Consider the following 19,677-nt stretch of genomic DNA (forward strand, 5'->3'; position numbering starts at 1 on the left):
ATACAGTTATTCAGTACTGCATAATGTTACCTTGTATTGAACTGCTTTTTCTGTCAATTTGTTGTAAAACATGATGTTTTGGGTGCTTAATTTGAAAAATCATAATGTAATTTGATGTTTAATACGCCTTTCCTTAATCCCTCCCTATTATCCAACATTTTTGCTTATCCAACGTTCTGCCGGCCCGTTTATGTTGGATAAGTGAGACTCTACTGTACCATCATTGTGCAATGTTCTTCATGGGTAATAGGTCCTGAATCATTGCTCCTTCTTTAAGCCAGTTCTTGTCAGCCATAAAGGACAATAGTTTTCACAACTGGCAGGACTTTGTTTTCTTCTGCTTTCTTTGTATTTGATCATGATAATGGGTTACATCAATATGTTTTCCACTGAATTAGCAAGAAGTTTTCAACCAGGTAGAAGTTGTTCTGATGGTACTCAGTTTTTTGGTGAGTACCATCAAGACTTCTACTGCATTTTTCAATCACACAAATGGTTTAGCAACCAATGCACCAAACTTTTGATGACCACCTTTGCCCCCAACTTCTCCTCCAAAGGAGTGCACCTTGTTACAACATTAAGATGTATTTTTGGCATTGCAGAGGGATTGGCTAAAAGATTTGTGGACTGAGAAAGGACCATTGTAAATACTACTGTTTTTGATCTCTTGGAATCAGTAAAGTTCCTGTATTTTTGTTCTGCAAACCTGAGTGGCATGTTATTGTTCTGCGGGTGACTCTGGATTGCAGGCATATGTAAGAGCTTCCATTTATCATAATTAATCCGTAACAAAAACGACCTTAACAGATTAGAGAGCCGGGTCAAAACTAACAAAATGCATTTAAACAAGGACAAATGTAAGACACTAAACTTAAGCAGAAAAAATGAAATTCAAAGATACAGAATGGGTGATGTCTGTCTTGACAACAGTGCATGTGAAAAAGATCTTGGAGTTTTTGTGGACAAAAAGTTGAACATGAGCCAACAATTTATTATATTTATTTACTGTATTCCTATCCCGCCCTATCGCACCCCAAGGGGGGCTCAGAGCGACTTACAACTTGGCACAATTTGATGCTATGTCAAAAATACATGAAACTTTAAATCATAAACATAAAACAATAACATATAAATACAATTAAAACAGGATTTAAAACAGCAATTAAAACAATGACATAATCCATTATCAGAGTCCATTAGCCATTCCAGTTACAGTCACATAATTCGCAGCTGCCTATTACATTGTCACTAGTCTATTCTCTGAATGCCTGTTTCCAAAGCCAGGATTTTATTTGTTTTCTGAATGCCAGGAGGGAGGAGGCTGATCTCACATCACTGCAGTCGAGGCGCCACAACTGTAAAGGCCCTCTCTCTCATCTCTGACAGCCGCACCTGTGAAAGTGGCGGGACCGAGAGCAGGGCCTCCCCAGAAGGTCTTAACGTCTATCCACAACATGATGCTGCAGCTAAAAAAGCCAATGGGATTTTGGGCTGCATTTAAAGGAGAGTAGTGTCTAGATCAAGTGAAGTCATGCTGTCTCTCTATTCTATGAGGAGCGTCTGAAAGAACTGGGTATGTTTAACCTGCAAAAGAGAAGGTTGAGAGGAGACATGATAGCCATGTATAAATATGTGAAAGGGTGTCATAAAGAAGAGGGAGCAGGCTTGATTTCTGCTGCCTCGGAAACTAGGACTTGAATCAATAGGTTCAAATTACGGGAAAGGAGATTCCACCCGAACATTAGGAAGAACTTCCTGACTGTAAGAGCTGTTCAACAGTGGAAGTCTATGCCTTGGAGTATGATGGAAGCTCCTTCATTGGAGGCTTTTCAACAGAGGCTAAATCACTATCTGTAAGAGGTACTTTGTTTTTGCTTTTCCTGCATGCTAGTTAGAGTCTGGGTAGATATACATACTGAGTTCGGCCTATACTGTTTTTTTAAACAGAGGCTGTATGGCCATCTTCCAGGGGCGTTTTGATTATGCTTTTTCTGCATGGCAGGGGGTTGGACCAGATGGCCCATGTGGGCTCTTCCAACTCTATTATTCTGATTCTATGAAGAGTTTGACCCTGTAAATGTTTTGGCTTACAGAGTATTCTCCACTCCCCATGGTAATGTAAAATATTTAAGACGGGCTATGGTGGCTTGCCTCTGCCATATCTGTGGTTTTTAAAAAACACTGTAGTGTAAATGTGGGGCAAAGTTGTAATCTCATTACCTTCTGTGAGACAAAGGGCAGGAATCGGGAGGTGATCATACCTTCCAGTCTTCCCTCACTCATTTTCATTCCTTGTCCTCTCATCACTTTTAGTACTTCCTCATAGGTGCCTGCTATTTTCCTCATCACACATAGACAATAAGTCTCCACCACCAGCTATTTTTCTTCATGCAAATCTGCCAGAATCCCTTTCCATGGGATGCAATAGTTCTGCAGCTAAAGAAACGGACCCTTGAGACAGGGATGCTGTCTTAAACTGTTGTTTTCCGTGGGATCCAGTAGTTCTGCATCTAAACCAGGCATGGGCAAACTTCGGCCCTCCAGGTGTTTTGGACTTCAATTCCTAACAGCCTCCTATGCCTGATCTAAATTCATTGGACCCTTGAGACAAGGATGCTGCTTTAAATCATTGATTTCCATGGGATGCAATAGTTCTGCATCTAAAGCCATCAGACCCGCTGTCTCAAACCGTTGCTTCCCGTGGGATTCTATGACATTCTGCCTCTTCCCGAGACTCTCCGACTTTAAAAAAGGTTTCGGAGCCACTTGATGCTATTGAACTACAACTCCCAGCCATGCTCTTGAGGAGAATGCTGGGAGTTGAAGTGCCACAACGTTCGAAAGGCTGCCCGGTCCGATTTTTTTGTGTTCTCTAACGTTGGTCTTCCAGGTGTTTGGAACTTCAACTCCCAGAAGCCTCGGCCGGCTGGGAGTAGGGCTAGGAATTCTGGGAAATGAAGTTCGAAGACCTGAAGATGTAGGAAGCACAGGCAGATGACGTTAGCGCTGGCGGAGGCTGCAATACAGAGAGCAAGTGTAAGATTCTAGGCTGCCGGAAAAGGGGAGGCGCGCGCTGTACATCCGGGACACCGTCAGGTGGCGAGCGCGCGAGGGGGCGGTGCGCGCGATGGCTGCCTCCTGCATCCGGGTCCCTCCTCCTTCCGTGCTGCGCGAGGGAAGTTGTCAGGAGAGCTCGGCCGGGCGGGGAGGAGCAGAAGGAGCCCTGAGGAGAATACAAAGCCCGGGTTTCTCTGCTTTCCTAGAGAGGAGGCCCCGAAGTAGTCTCGAAGGTACTGCTAACTTTCTCCCTGTCGGATAAGGGAAGGGAATGCCTTAGAGAAGCCCGAGCGGGCGCCTCCAAAGCCATTGCTCAGGAGGGATGATGTAGGCCCGTTTGTCAGGGTGGGGTTGGTCGCCTCCAGCTCCCTTCCCAGCATGGAGCTCTTTGTGGTGCAGCTGTGGGGTTTGGCACCCAATGAAGGGACGCTGTGTATAGGCGGAGCATCCCTTATGCGCATTTCTTGGAGAGAAAACTTTCCTAAACCGTGTGTGTTTATACTTGTGGTCCCTTTCTTCGTCCTAGGATGGGCTATGGCTGTGTCAAATCTGGATTATATGGCAGCGTAGACTCTGATAACCTCGTTCAAAGCAGATATTGTGGATTATCTGCCTTGATATTCTGGATTATATGGCTTTATTTTGTGTCAAAAGCATTTCATAGATAAATAAGTATAAAACTGATAAAATAAAGGGATCACAAGCAGCTAAATAATTTTAGACCAAAAACGAACAACAGCGACTGCATTGTTTGTAGCTTTAAACAGTTTTTCTCTGCATGAGGCAGGGCACCGTGGGCACACGTACAGATGCTGAGTTGTTTGTTTTGCTCCACAGTCACACAAGGTGGAGGATTCTTCTAGGTAGTGCCATTTAGCCAGGTTGTCTTTTGATCAGACAACTCCACCTCTGAGAGCCCTTCCACACAGCTATATAATCTAGAATATCAAGGCAGAATAATCCACAATATCTACTTTGAACTGAGTTATCTGAGTCCACACTGCTATATATCCCAGTTCAAAGCAGATACAGTGGGATTTTATTCAGCTGTGTGGAAGGGGCCTGAGTCTGTTCTGGCACTTCCAAGTTGCCCATTCTTGGTTTGCTCCTGGAAGAAGACCCTCATAGGAGGTAATCAGTTGGAACTGCCTGATTTTGCTTCCTACAGAGATATTCTTGTTGTTGCTGGAGGAATGTTTAGAGGAGTGGTTCTCATGAAACTTTTCCTTGATTTAAGTCTACTGGAAGGAGGCTTACAGTGGATAGGTTTCACACTTTTCAATTTTCTCTCAAAATTGGCAGCAACTTCCCGTCACCCATTGGGGGGGGGGGGGGAGGAGGGCAGTCCCGGCTAATTTATTGTTATATGATTGTGTGGAAGAGTCCTAAGTCTACACTGTCATATAAATTCAAAGCAGATAATGTGGATTTTATACAGCTATGTAGAAGGGGTTCCAGTCCATTGGATGGTGGCTTTAAAATACTCTCCCTCGCTTTCACAAAAGGAACTCTGCACATGCCTTGAAGACATGCATAAAAAACAAAACATAAAGGGAGGGAGATTGTTGGAGCCTTTTTCTTTTCCTGACCAGAGCAATGAAATTCCTTAATGCCAGGTGACACAGGACCCTTTCACACAGCCATATAGGCCAAAATATCAAGGCAAATAATCCACAATGGATTATATGAGTTCACACTGCCATATAATCCAGCTCAATGTGGATTGTGTACAGCAGTGTGGAAGGGACCACAGTAAACCAACGATGGAACTATATTCTGTGTGCCTTACACAGAAAATCAATGCACTTTGACACAAGGAATTTTGGGAGAAGGTGGCCCCTTCCACACAGCTGTATAAAATCCCACATTATCTGCTTTATACTGCATTATATGGCAGTGTGGACTCAGATAACCCAGTTCAATGAAAATATTGTGGATTACTGTATCTGCCTTGATATTCTGGATTATATGGCTGTGGGGAAGGGCCCATAGTTTCACAAGGGCCCCTTCCACACAGCTGAATAAAATCCCATATTTTCTGCTTTGAACTGGAATATATGGCAATGTGGATTCAAATAACCCAGTTGAAAGTAGATATTGTGGGCTCTTCTGCCTTGATATTCTGAGTGATATGGCTGTGTGGAAGAGCCCTTAGATTTCAGTGGGTAATATTATGTTAATATCTCTACCTGTCTATATCCACTTAATGACACTGTGGACAAACGATTGGATGTAGCCTGTTTTGTTTTCACTGTATGATGTATTGTTATATATTGAATTTGTATTTAATATATGGATTCCATTGTCAGCATACTCTTTTTAGTCAGCATGATATATCTCTTTGGTTTTGAGATGTCTGGGGAATTAAATGTTTTACATTTCTATTAAAACTATTTATGAATGTTTTATTGCATATAATTTGATTTTTACAGCTGGGAAGATTGTGGATTATAAATTTAACATCTGCCTACCTGATAAACATCTCGGTTTTCTGGCTTGGCTATGAAACTATGAGCTTTTCTTGATTAGTAGGATTATCTTCTAAAGAACAGAAGATACTGGAAAATAATTGAAATTGTTTCCTTTTGTGTATTTTCTTTCAGAAGGTCTTATAACTGACAAAAAATGGAAGAAGAAGTAAGTCAGATGGAGCCCTGTGACGAAAACCAGGTGCCAAATTCTGAAGGTGGATATGTGTGGCAGGTTACTGACATGAATCGATTGCGCCGTTTCTTGTGTTTTGGTTCTGAAGGAGGCACTTACTACATCAAGGAACAAAAATTGGGCTTTGAAAATGCTGAGGCTTTACAGAGACTTATTGAAGATGGCAAAGGGTGTGAAGTGGTGCAAGAAATAAAGACGTTCAGTCAAGAAGGCAGGGCAGCAAAACAGGAGCCTATCTTACTGGCACTTGCTATTTGCTCACAGTGCTCTGATACAAAAACAAAACAAGCAGCTTACAAGGCTGTCTCTGATGTCTGTCGCATCCCAACCCATCTCTTCACTTTCATCCAGTTTAAAAAGGATCTGAAGGAGGGCATGAAGTGTGGCATGTGGGGTCGCGCCCTAAGAAAAGCTGTTGCTGATTGGTATAATGAAAAGAATGACATGGCTATTGCCTTAGCAGTGACAAAATACAAGAAAAGAAATGGCTGGTGTCATAAAGATCTTCTTCGATTGTCTCATCTAAAACCAGCAAACGAAGGTAATTAAATGTTTGGAAATGTTAACACAGCAATAGATGTCTGCATTGAGCAATACTGTCTGTTAGGGTGGTTGAACAAGGGAAAGGAAGGCAGAGCTTGGAAAAAGTATTTGTTGGGATAGCTAGGCAACTTGGCTGGGGGATTCTGGGAATTGTAATTCAAAAAGAATTCTAAGCTAAATGAGGGAGGAAGCCTACATAAAACAGGAATTATTTTTGCCAGATAGTATTCTGACATTGCACTAATGAATAGTCTGTTATGGTTTTTTTCTATCTATCTATCTATCTATCTATCTAGCTATCTATCTATCTATCTATCTATCTATCTATCTATCTATCTATCTCAATATCTCAAATGCAAGTATTTAGGTAATGGTGTGACACAGATTTTTAGGGATGTACTGAGAGCGGTCTGTTTCCCCATTACAACTTATGTGTACCAATGGGCATTAATAATAATATTAATATTAATAACAGTAGTTACTCTGGGACCCTAAGCTGGGTCTGAGAGAAGTCTGCTTCCCCATGACAGCTGATGTGTGCCAGTGGGCCTTAATAATATTAATATTAATAGCAATAGTTACTCTGGGACCCTAAGCTGGGTCTGAGAGAGGTCTGCTTCCCCATAACAGCTGATGTGTGCCAATGGGCGTTAATAATATTAATATTAATAACAATAGTACTCTGGGGAAGACCCAAATGCATTAAAAGTTGGTGGGCTAAAAGGGTTTGAAATGCTCTTCGTGTGTGGTGATTTTTACCCCTCTAGCCCAAAAACCGAGCGGGGGGTGAGGGGTGAGCCTCGGAAGCCCTCCCATTGCCGCCAATGGTCTGAAAATTTTCACTTTTTTGTAAGCGAGATGAAAATTCTATTCATATAGGCGCTCCATTTTCGACAATGGGGACATATACAAAATTGATACAAAATGAATGAAACAAAACTAAACAAACAGTGATTCCATACAAATGCATTCCACTATTTTACTCATAGTGTTAACTGTAATAGAAGCTGGTTGTTTTTATTCTTGAAAGGATAAAACTAAGCTGTATTTTTTCATATTGCCATCATTATGAAGCATTTTAATCTTATTTGTAGAAAAGCAAGTGTACATCCAGAATAAATTAAGTAATTAGTGGCAGCTTTGTGATAGTTTACTGTTTTCTTTCTACCTGTCTGCTCTTCTGTGTGTGTAGTCCTATGCAACATCGTGTACTCATGTATAAATCTAGAAAGTTTAGTCAAAAATCAAACCAAAAAACTGGGTCGACTTATCCATGGGCCAGTTTGGTACTGCATATTAACTCTTACTTTAAAAAAACGGAATCATTCCCTTCTTTGAGTAGAGTGATGAAAGGCAAAAGTTTGGTCCTTCCAAGGCAATTTTAAAAGAAGCACCAACCTGTTCTATAGTAGCAGTAGTGCCCAGGGTGTAAAATGTAAAGTATTTTGAATGTTTTTCTATCGAAGCATCCTAATAACTGTCCAGGTCTATGAATGTTTATCCAGGAGCAAGCCTTGTGCAAAAGTTGTTTGTTTTGCATGCAGATCACTACTCTATCTCTTATGCAATAGCTTTTCTGACTAAAAAGTTTAGCTAAGTTCCATTTAGGATATTAAGCATTTACATATTCTAGTTTAGAAGTAACTGGTATCTTTGATAGGAAGTAAAAATTGAATCCTTCAAGTAGTCACTGAAAACTAGGTTTAGAAAAATTTAGGAAGGGAATGGCTGCACACAGTCACCAAGCATATTTCTTTGTTGTGTTGTCTATGCCCTCCTCTTTCCTAGAAAAAGAATTCTTTACAATAATGATGTTTTTTTGCTTTAGAGAACCTGAAGAATGTATAGCTTTCTCCTGCATAGGATCATCAAAATCCACCCAAAGCAAATCTGAATAACTTTTGATGACTTGGTGTTTTGATTTTTAAAATGTGTGACTGAAAGGGAGTGGAGAGAGTTGTAGCTAGGTTAGGTAAAGTTGTAAAATTGGCTTCCTGAATCTCTGATGTTGGGGCTTTCTTAGTTTATGCTATAGAAATTTACATTTATTGCACCCACTGCTTTCTCATTGACATAATTTTAGTTTTTTTACTCTTGTTCTGCCTGCTTCATTGCTGCAAATAGTAAAAGTAAAAGCCAAGGAGAGTTACATAAAGCTTAGAAAATATCCTCATGTTTTCCTTTCAAAACAAATATAAGGGCTTTGGACATTCATTTAATTGCACAGGAAAACTATTTGCTTTAGCAGTTCCCAGTAGTTATGAAGTCAAGGAAAATAATTCTAGAAACAAATGATTTTGAGGCTTTTCCATTGACATTATTTTAAAATACTGTAAGAATAGTGTGGTGCTTTGATGTTAATAATGTGAATGGAAAACAGTTTGGTGGATATGCTTCTGTCCACAAATTTCTTATTATGCTGCTGTTATGCAACAGTTCTTGAATAGAATTGTTTGTCTTTCAACAGGCCTTGCCATAGTCACTAAGTATGTCATGAAAGGGTGGAAGGAGGTCCAAGAAGCTTATAAAGATGACAAGTATTCTGCTGAAACTGAAAAACTGCTGAAGTATTTGGAGGCAGTGGAGAGGGTGAAACATACAAAGGATGAATTGGAAGTGATTCATTTGATAGAAGAATTTAGTCTAGTTAGGGAACACCTCCTGACAAGTCATTTGAAATCTAAAGAGGTAAGTACATTATATAAATAATACTTTGAATATGTTTTGATGGATTTTTAACTGAATTTTTTAGTGCTGATGGTGTTTAATTGTTTTAATTTTCCATGTTTGTATATTTTAAATTCTTTCAAGCTGCTTTGAGTTCCCTTTGGGGAGTTAAAGCAGGGTATAAATAAATGTAAATAATAATAATAGTAACAATAATATCGTATTTTCTTAATTTGTACAATTGATCTTCATATTTAAACACTTGAGTTTCTTCTTTTTTTCAATATTTTTATTCTCACCCTATAAGGTATGGAAAGCATTGCTACAGGAGATGCCCTTAACAGCAATGCTGAGGAATCTAGGGAAGATGACAGCAAATTCTGTTCTTGAACCAGGAAGCCCAGAAGTAACAATAGTTTGTGAAAGATTAAGAAATGAAAAACTTCTTAAAAAGGTAATGATTTCTGTTTTTTTAAAATAATAGATTCATTCTATTAATTCAGAAAGTTGGTCTTCTAGCAATGCTGAATTTGATGTCCAACTGATGACATTACTTTTCCTTTTTGCTTACAAAATGTATTAATGAGAAGTGTGTTGGTTATGCTAAGGACATGGATTTGAAAGTCCCATCTCTGTGATCTTTGGAATTAGGTGAGAATGCAAATTAATGGAAATAAAACTTCTGTGCTAGCTTCCTGCTGATATTGGAAGTACGACAAAATGTCATGCAGTTTTCTATGATATTACTAGCAGTTAAGGAAAAGTTATTATTTTAGAAAAAATGGCAGTGTAGAGAATTTGACACTGCATGACATTTGGCAATGACTTTTGCCATCATTCAATAGCATTGTAAAATATAGATTTTATAGAAGAATGGAACCGTTCACAGGTGGGAAAATATTTTTATGGGAGATACTTGATATTTCGGTGCAATTGTAATAGATGGAACTGGAAGGATTTTATCCATGCAGAAAGGATGCATGGATCATATACTATAGCTTTCAAAATCTAAAAGAAATTTCTATACAAAAGTTATAAGCCTTGCATATGACTAATCAAAACTACAGCTGTAAAGAGAAAGTGTTTCTAATTACTTCAGTTTCTTTTGTACATTAGATAATAATAATAACAACAACAATAACATTATTTTGAAAAGAATGTGTATTATTTTTCTAGGCTCGGATACATCCATTCCATATTTTGGTTGCTCTAGAAACATATAAAGGGGAACGTGGCTATCGGGGGAAACTTCGTTGGCAACCTGACAAGGATATTTTGGAAGCTCTTGATGCCTCATTTTACAAGACCTTTAAGGTAAATATTATGAATGTGTAGATACAGAAATGCACACTGTTTCAAACATCATATTGATTTTAAGGTTTTTTCCCTTCTGAAATATAGTATGATGTCTGTATCTTTGAAACTCTACTTAATAGCAAACCCTATTGAAATGAGGGGCTTCTGGCCGAAGAATACCATAGTGTCAGGTGGCACAGCGGGTTAAACTCCTGTGCCAGCTGAACTGCTGACTTGAAGGTTGGGTTACTGACCTGGAGGTTGCCAGTTCGAATTGGTGAGACGGTGTGAGCCTCTGCCTGTCAGCTATAGCTTGTGGGGACATGAGAGAACCCTTCCAGCAGGATGGTAACAAATACGAGCGCCCCCTGGGTAATGTCTCTGTAGACAGCCAATTCTCTCACACCAGAAGTGACTTGCAGTAGATTCTCAAGTCACTTCTGATACAATTTAGAAAAAAACATAGTGTCACACTGGGAGTCCTCAAAATGCCTAGAAAGGACATATTTTGTCAGATGTGGATAAAATAAAACCATAGATACCAATCCTGTGGATATGAAGGGTCATACTGCATATTCAGCATAGATTTTCAACTTTTGAAGTCTTTGCTTAGACAAGTATTGAATGGGCTGGTTCTGTCAGAAGTATTGGTAATAAAGACTTGAAAGTAGAATACCTAATGCTAAAAAAACTTCATGGAAAACAAATATTTATGATCTAAAGCAGAGGTCCTCAAACTTTAAAAATATAGGGTCAGTTCACAGTCCCTCAGACTGTTGGGGAACCAGGCTATAGTTTGAAATAAAGCATGAACAAATTCCTATGCACACTGCACATGTCTTATTTGTAGTGCAAAAAACCATATTCAAAATAAAGAACAATTTAACCAACATAAACTTACCAGTATTTTAGTGGGAAGTGTTGGCCTGTTTTTGACTGATGAGATAGTCGGGCTAATTAGGATTGTTGTGTGCCTTCAAGTCCTTTCAGACTTAGGGTAACCCTACGTCTAAAGTTTAGGGAGGGGCCCAGGTAAATGACCTTGGAAGGCTTCATCCGGCCCGCAGGCCTTAGTTTGGGAACCCTTATCTAAAGCTTCAAGAGCTCTCTGCTGTCTTAACAAAAATGTTCTGATTTTCCCCTTTATCTTCTATTTCAGACAGTAGAGCCAACTGAGAAGCGTTTTTTGCTTGCAGTTGATGTCAGCGCTTCTATGTCCCAGAAGGTTTCGGGCAGTGTACTGAATGCTAGCACCGTTGCTGCAGCAATGTGTATGGTAAGAGATGTTACAAGCTTGCCAAGTTGTCTCTATCTGAATTTGAATGTGGGAGTGACTTTGCATCCTTTCAGCCAAAGGATGCTTTCTGTGTTCAAACATATATAGTTACATCAGAAAACTGTATTAAGGATGTCTTTCATTGTGATTAAAAAAAAGATAAGAACAGGTTAGGAAAATGCAAAGATTAAAGAAAAACTTTGATAAATGTTCTTTAGGAGAAGTGTTCAGAGTTCCCACTTGTTTCATCATATCAGAATTGAGCTTTCTGAAAGTATCTTGATAATCCTACACATTTTCAAGAAGATGGTGTCCCTAATCTCTTAGTGCTTAGGATAATGCATGTGTTCTAGACTTAGGCTGCTGGGATTCAAACATCTTTGAGCTTGGGAATATTTAGTGAAAGGATGACGACCATTTCCTCTCCCTGTTTGCCACCTTGCCTATAATTTTAACCATGTTGCTCTTCCACCAATTACTCTCACTTCCCTCAAAATCTGGCACATTTTCATTTGTACAACTTGGAACAAAGTGCCTTTGGAGCTCGTTCACTCCTCCTTTGCTAGAGCAGTATGTTTGGGCCTGAATGGGGACAGTTTTAGAATCTGCTGAGGCAAGACAAAAAAAGAGCTCTCAGAATTTCAGCAACAACAAAATGAGGCCAGCTACAAGGTTTTGAGAGGGTATGATAGGGTTTTGGGAAGAGTAGAGAAAGCAAGTAGAAGAAATGCAAAAGGAGGGGATTGTATAGCATTCGCCCTAGCCAGGGACTATCCTTTGGTTTTTCATTTTAAAAAACATGAGCAAAACATAATAATTGTATTTTCTCTTTTGTTTGACCTTTTTTCAGCTTGTTGCACGCACTGAAAAAAATTCACACATTGTTGCCTTTTCCCATGAAATGGTCCCTTGTCCGGTGGCTGAAGATATGACTTTATCTCAAGTGTTACAGAAAATGTGTGAGGTATCTAAAACTTCTGCTTGTTCAATCTGTAATCCTATATGCAAAAACAATGTAAAAATATTGAGGTGTGAAAAGGAAATAACTCACTCATTTAGTATACATTTTCTCAGTGGAGATAATTTTCATGTGTACATTGTAATTTCAGTCTATTTTCTCTCCTTTTAAATGTTAGGATTGTTACAATAAATCGTTTCCATTAAATTATTTGTTTGGCAGTGATGGCCACATTATGTTAGTATTGCAGCCTTGTTTATGTTTCATCATAGATGGCTTAGTAGCATTGGATACTCAAACTGATGATACTTAGTATCAAAATAAATCAGAGAAATGACATTTGTTATTGTTACACATATGCAGTTATTTCCAGCATTACATAAAAAAACAAAGGAAAAGTTAATATCTGACCAACATACAGTCTAAATATCAACATTTAGGGTATACATGGTGGGGATTCTTCCTAGTATTTATGTTGTATAGGGGAACTTCCTACTCTCTCTCTCTCTCAATCTGACTTTCTTCTCTGTGGGGAAGGAAGTGTATATGTGTAGACCATTCACTAGTGCTGTCCTTGTTCTGTGTTTTCTTCCCATACAGCCCTTTGGCTGAAAAATGCAACTCCTCTGCTGTAAGACCATAGTTGTAACTATGATATGGTTGCCTTTAAAACATACCTGCTATATGTATTTCATTTAGTCAGCATATATTATTTCCACAAAGAGAAGTGGAAGGCTTTAGCCGGTGACAATGGAAAGATGCTGCTAGGAAAAGTAGATAATACTGGCTTAGATGTACAAAAGCAGTTTAAGTTATTAGACATCTATCTAGGAAAGCAGTTGTTTACAAGAGATGATGGCCGGAATCCTGTTGGGGAGTTATCAACATGTGAACTAGAGTTGTGCATTTGTAACTGTTTAATAATTATTATTTCATTCATTCTATAGTTTAGGGGCACATAGGGATTGTGAAAATCCTTCAATCCTTATGTACTGGGCAGTAATCCTTCTGATTGATGGGGTTCATTCTGCTGTTGCTCAGGGAGAAGCTGACTAATGTTATGACCCACCTCTTAAACGGGTGATCTCTGGAGGGGAAATTGTGATAGGCTTCTGCCTATCACAATTGGAATTGCTCTTAGCAATGGATAGGAACATCAGTTTAGCTGCTCTCTGAATTATGGGAATGGACTCCATCCACTGCTTCAGCTGCTTCCCAGAAAGAGGTGACCTGGTGGGGAGATGGATTGAGATTCACTGCTTAATTCTGCAACTATGTTGGTTACTCATTCATAACTCCACAGCAAAATTCCAGCCAATATGAGGAGATAAGGACTGTTACATTGTGTGTTACATTGTGTTCTAACCACTCACTGTGCCATAATTTTTTCTTGTGTCAGAGCCACATTCATTTTGAAATTTTGAAAGGTATACTAGTAGCTATGGAACATCTAATGACTGCTGATATTCAAAATCATCATTCCCTCTTTATCCCAGATCCCAATGGGTGCCACGGATTGTTCTCTCCCAATGCTATGGGCTCAAAAGGCAGGTGTGGCTGCTGATGTATTTATTGTGTTTACGGATAATGAGACCTTTGCTGGAGAGATTCACCCTGCCACAGCTTTGAGGCAGTACCGGGAGGTAAATGCTTTCTGTATAATAGCATAATATTTTTTCTGTATAAAAACGTTTATTTTTTAAGTAGTTTCCAGTTTTTATTTAAATAAAATTTAAATATTGCAAAAGGGTAAAGATCTGCAGAAACTGCTACATGACAATAGAAACATGATTTAAAACATTTCTATTTCTAACTTAACAATACAAATGGAAAATAATTTGTTGAACCTTTTTGCATCACAATCCAGCCCACTCAGAAGTATATTTGAGCTGTATAAATGATCCATAAATGTCATAAAGCAGGGGTCCCCAAACTAAGGCCCGGGGGCCGGATGCGGCTCTCTGAGGTCATTTACCTGGCCCCCGCCCTCAGTTTTATAATATAATATATTGTATATACACATAATATCGATAATAATATTGTAATGTAATACAATATAACAGTAATAATAATACCATATAATAATATTGATTATATATTCTATATTACATATAATATTACTAATAATATTACAGTATAGTGGTATAGTTCAATATAGTAATATATAATGCTAATATTGTGCTATGCTAATAATACAATATATTGTATGTACATATAATTTGTAAGCCACTCTGAGTCCCCTTTGGGGTGAGAAGGGTGTGATACAAATGTAGTAAATAAATGCAGTAAATAAATAATAAATAAATTTTAAACTTAGGCTCGCCCAAAGTCTGAAATGACTTGAAGGCACACAACAACAACAACAACAACAACAACCCTAATTAACTTGACTATCTCATTGGCCAGAAGCAGGACCACACTTCCCATTGAAATCCTGATAAATGTAGGTTGGTTAAAATTGTTTTTATTTTTAAATATTGTATTGTTCTTTCATTGTTGTTGTTGTTGTTGTTGTTGTTGTTGTTTTTGCACTACAAATAAGACATATGCAGTGTGCATCGGAATTTGTTTGTATGTTTTTTTCAAATGATAATCCGGCCCCTCAACAGTCAAGGATTGTGGACCGGCCCTTGGCTTAAAAAGTTTGAGGACCCCTGTCATAAAGTATGCAATTGAAGACTATAAAAACTTTTCTTCACACAAACAGGAGCAATAAAACTGCTACAGTTGCAACAGAGGAAGCGATAGTGGAGAAATCTTCATTTTGGGGTATGATTACTAAGAAATTGATAGTGAGAGATGTCTAGTCACCTAGGCAAAGATACTGAGTCAAACTAATGCCTTCTGAGGTTTGGAAGTTGGGAGTGGGCCAAACCAGGGCAGAAAGCCTGTAGTTGAGAAGATTTGGATTTATTTAAATAAGTTATTGATTACACAGGGATATATTCAAATTTGTGTGTGTTTTCTCTCTTTTTTCTTTTAGAAAATGGGTATTCCATCCAAACTGATAGTTTGTGGAATGACATCCAATGGCTTCTCCATTGCAGACCCAGATGATAGAGGCATGTTAGATATTTGCGGTTTTGACGCAGCAGCACCAGATGTCATTCGAAACTTCATTTTGGATTTGATTTAATTCTGTGAACATATGCTTTCCTGGCGTTACCAGCTGAAGACTGATCTGGGACCTACCAATTGAATTGACTGATTGTATTAACTCATGGCTGAGTTTTAATGCATCAATTAGAATGTTTAACATTTTAAAGGTGGGCAGAGGCAAAATCACTTCTGGGGAGACTGTTTAAATCTGTTGCACACTGTTAAAAATAACAATGGAATGCCTTTTAGAAATAGCTGTGGAAAACAGTGTATGCTTCTAATTTTTTTATAATAGCTTATCCTTAACAAGGTATTCTATTGCTGTAGAATTTATTTTCCAGAATAATTTTACTCTTTTACTCCCTGTTTGGGAAGTTATTTCAATGTTTTACATTGTGTTGGGTTGATAAAAGAGAGGCCCAGTCTGTACTTCAGGTTACCTCACTTCTATCAATGCGCATTGGCTCGCATTGCTTATAGCACATTTGTGTTTGGCAAATTGCTGCTTTCAGTGCTCCTTTTGTTAGTAAGGAATTCTGTATATCCAGATACTGACTTATTTTGGGACAACTGGTTTGTTCTAAGGGGTTTGTGGGTATGGCTGTTTTTTGGTCTCCTCAACCCTTTTTGTTTTCAAGCAAGTCTTGCTAGATTTGCACAATTTTGTCATCATGGTTTAGGTTCTCACTGATTTAGGAATATGTTGCAAGACTCACTAAAAGAGAAAGGTGAGAAAATTAGGTTTAAATTCCTTTTCATCTAATAGAAAGGGAACAAAGAAGGGAACATGCATATTTATAGTGACATAAGAAATAGAATTAGATTCTAACATTATTTATGTATTACTTGTGTGTTCTGTAGTCTCATAATGAAGCAGAACTGGTGCCATGCTTCTAGTCCTTCCCTCTGTCTACCTGTTGAATGAGAATAGTTGCAAGAGAGCTGCCTTGCTGTGTGTGAGCAACTATGTACATTTAGGTAATACGCAGTTCTGCACATCCTAATTGTGTGGAGTTCCTACATGTGAACAAGAGTGAATGCATAGGCTTTTATTCCTAGATTCTGCTTAACACATAAAAGTCAAAATCTGGAATTAGCTGAGGAATGTGAAATTTGGACCAAACCTAGAAGTGCTGCCTCCTTCTGTTTCACCACAGGATTAACCCTACATATGTGGGTAACATATGAGGAAGGGTTGTGAAACAACTCTATGTGTAATGTAGCTGAACCAATAAAATTCTCAGATGTTTTGTGTGCAGCTGAGGCCAGTGAGAAACATGTTACTAGATTAAGTTATCAGTAAAACAGTAGTGCAGAAAAAAACCTAAAAACCAACCCTTGTGTTTTTCATCTCTACTGTACTATAACAAAGTACTTATAAGAATGTGTTAGACCATGTGACTGTGATAGGAGTACAAAAGTTACATATTTTAAAAGGGAGAAACTATCGTAAAATTGTACTGTTAGATTGTGTCCATAGATTGTGTGAGAGAGGCATTTTGTGCAACTGATGTTACTCTTCTCCCTGCTCTCCTCTGCATTCTTTCAGTGAGTTTTTTCACCCCCATAAAGTCAAGCAGAGAACCTTTGCTCCAGAGTGGCTCAGATAGTATAACTTCCTTTTTCTGTTTCAAGTGATAATCCCTTTGGAATATACCAGCCAGCCCTTTTTTGTTTCGAGGTGCAAGTAGAAGGAAAGAAAAAAATAAGCTGAAATAGTTGCCTTCTGCTTAATAACCAATGATAGAACTTAATCTTATTAGGCTTTTTGGAGTCGAATGTGGATGTTCTCTATCACAACCTACTGTGAAAGAGATGGGAGATACACAAGGAGTTTTAATTATTGCTCAAACCTAGCTTCCTTCATTGAGGCTGTTTAGAAGTACGTCTACATGTCGAACTCTTTGTCTTTACAGAGTCCTTGAATTAATAGTCCAATAGTTAGAGCAAAACTAATAAATTGTATTGGGGTCCTCAAATGTAATACATATAATATAAAGACACTTTCTAATGGTTTTATCATTTAGCTTGACGAGATTCTTTTTAGTGCAGCTGGGGAAATACTTCTCCGTTCAAGCAGTGATATTATCTGAAAATCAAGCATAATTGTAACCAGGTAATTATACAGTACAGCCAATAACCTTATACATTTTATAGCCAAGTACTTATATAGGACTGAACTGGGTAATTATATGCTTTATACAGTAGCTTCTACGATTGTAGCAACTGTCAGCTTATTTCAGTCAAACATGTTTGTAGTCTGTGTAAGAGATGTCTCCTGTAGGGGCTTACATTTTTGCACCACTGTAGAACATTTTTAGGGTCTCTTCCCCCCCCCCCCCCCAAGTGCTTAAAATTGCCTGGGGAAATTGTCTTAACACCATTTTATTATAGTACCTAAAGAAATAACACAAATCCGCTAGAATGTGCAGTTGTTGCAAAATGTGCATCATAGAATCTGATGCTATTTATGTAGTGAAGTGTGCTTAATATAGTTGATGGGTTAGAGGAGTATTTGATTAAATTGTGGGCGCTTCCAGACAGGGCTTAAACCCATGCCGAAGCAGGATTAAGAAACTCACTTGGGCATGGGTTTTAACTCCCCACGTTCCCACAAAAAACTGGGGTTTCCTGGTGGGGTGTCCCCATGCCATCCTGATAATTTCCGGGATGGCATGGGGCCACCCCCCCCCCCCCCAAAATAAGCCTCATAAGTAAAAAACAAAACAAAAACTTACCGGGCTGATATTACATTTAATGCTTGGGGGTGGGGAGGGGATGCCCTTTCAGTTCTCCGAGAGGGTTTTGGGGACTGACCCTCAGGACTACCTGGAAGTCAGTCCACACAGGCCCCATTCACCATTAGACCTGGGCCTTTTAGAAAGGCCCAGGTCTAATGGGGTATTTTATTCGGAACAAAGCAGAGTTTACCTGCTTTGTCCCAAGTTAATTCAGTTTTGCCGGAGGCATTGTTTGGACACCTCCGGTAAAAGCTCCACAGGCCCTAGTTTTGGGGCCTGTATGGAAGGACCCTGAGATGGAAAGGGTGTCCAATTAATTGAAAAACACCTTTAATTATGATGATGATGATAACATGGTTTGGCATCTAAATGGATCTCCATTGCTAACAGAAAATTTCTACAAGTGAATGGGTAGCATCTTGCCAATGCACCTCAAGGTTTGGAGAGATGTGTGGTAAGAGAAGACAGTAAGGGAAAAATTGGTTGCACCATTAAAAATATAAGTAACAGCAATATTGGATATACCAATACTGTATAAGCTCTTGAAACTACAAGGGTAATATCTTAAGAATAATGTTTGAAATTTCATACCGTTAAAGTAAGTGGGATTCAGTTCTGTAAGCCCTGAGAGTGTAGATACTTTTAGGCTCTCAACAGAAGTCACGAGTTATCAAAAGCAGCTCTCTTGCAATCATGCCATTTGAAAAACTTGTGGACGCATCAATCTCTGTGTGTAAAATGATTTCCACTAAAGTATCTGAAAATGTTTCTGGAGTGTTGAACTGCTTCTCCAGCATCTTGAATTATATTTGTTCTAAATTTGCTCTCTTGTATAATTTCTAAGAGAGCTCTTCAGGCATTTCCTACGTAATTGTACAAAATAAACAATTTTGGTTCTTACGGATGTTGTGCCTCTTCCTCTAAGGAGACATTGAGTTTGCTTTATAGGCATCATTAATATATGGGTGTCGCTGGCAGTTAAGTCAAAATGGACACAACCACTTCCCTCCTTTGGTAGAACTCTTAAAGCAACTGGTAAAGCAGACAGTCCTTGTTACACCTTACAATAATATGACATTACAATAATATGAATGTCATATTAAATAATCTCATTGGTGCAATGCCCAGCAAATGCTTAAAGCATGCAAGGTAGTGTCACTACAAAGATCCATTGAACTGTGATTGGATATTTGATGGACACTGGTTCAGCTCTGTGTGCCCACATTGCCTTTGCTCCCCTACCCACCACCCAGGCTTTTAGTACATGTCAGCCTTTGCGCTTGGTTGCTAGCCTTGCTTTGGATAAAAGACACTGATGTTACAGGAACCACCATTTTTTCTCTGATTTCCTACAATTAACTTTGTTCTCCTCCTGT

General features: G+C 38.7%; 1 protein-coding gene and 1 long non-coding RNA gene across 3 annotated transcripts; one reads left to right on the plus strand and one right to left on the minus strand.

Moving 5' to 3' along the window:
- Nucleotides 1-982: 982 nt before the first annotated feature.
- On the minus strand, nucleotides 983-3,065 carry LOC134298995 (uncharacterized). Its single transcript, XR_010006150.1, has 2 exons — nucleotides 2,221-3,065; nucleotides 983-1,584 (listed from the first exon to the last, which is right to left on the minus strand). It is a non-coding gene; the product is annotated as an uncharacterized LOC134298995 (long non-coding RNA).
- Nucleotides 3,066-3,086: 21 nt separating this feature from the next.
- ro60 (Ro60, Y RNA binding protein) lies at nucleotides 3,087-19,201 on the plus strand. Of its 2 annotated transcripts, none has more exons than XM_008116892.3 (9): nucleotides 3,087-3,290; nucleotides 5,661-6,262; nucleotides 8,732-8,952; nucleotides 9,239-9,385; nucleotides 10,108-10,245; nucleotides 11,387-11,503; nucleotides 12,354-12,467; nucleotides 13,958-14,104; nucleotides 14,779-15,138. In XM_008116892.3, exons 2-9 carry the CDS (start codon nucleotides 5,683-5,685, stop codon nucleotides 14,803-14,805), a joined length of 1,491 nt encoding a protein of 496 aa, XP_008115099.1. In that variant the 5' UTR covers nucleotides 3,087-3,290; nucleotides 5,661-5,682; the 3' UTR covers nucleotides 14,806-15,138. The 2 variants fall into 2 exon arrangements, with proteins under 2 accessions (XP_008115099.1, XP_003224865.1); XM_003224817.4 differs by lacking the exon at nucleotides 14,779-15,138 and adding an exon at nucleotides 15,445-19,201 and having other exon boundaries at nucleotides 3,093-3,290.
- Nucleotides 19,202-19,677: the final 476 nt, after the last annotated feature.

Source organism: Anolis carolinensis, chromosome 4 (genome assembly GCF_035594765.1).
Source record: "Anolis carolinensis isolate JA03-04 chromosome 4, rAnoCar3.1.pri, whole genome shotgun sequence".
In the NCBI taxonomy this organism is placed as follows: Eukaryota; Metazoa; Chordata; class Lepidosauria; order Squamata; family Dactyloidae; genus Anolis; species Anolis carolinensis.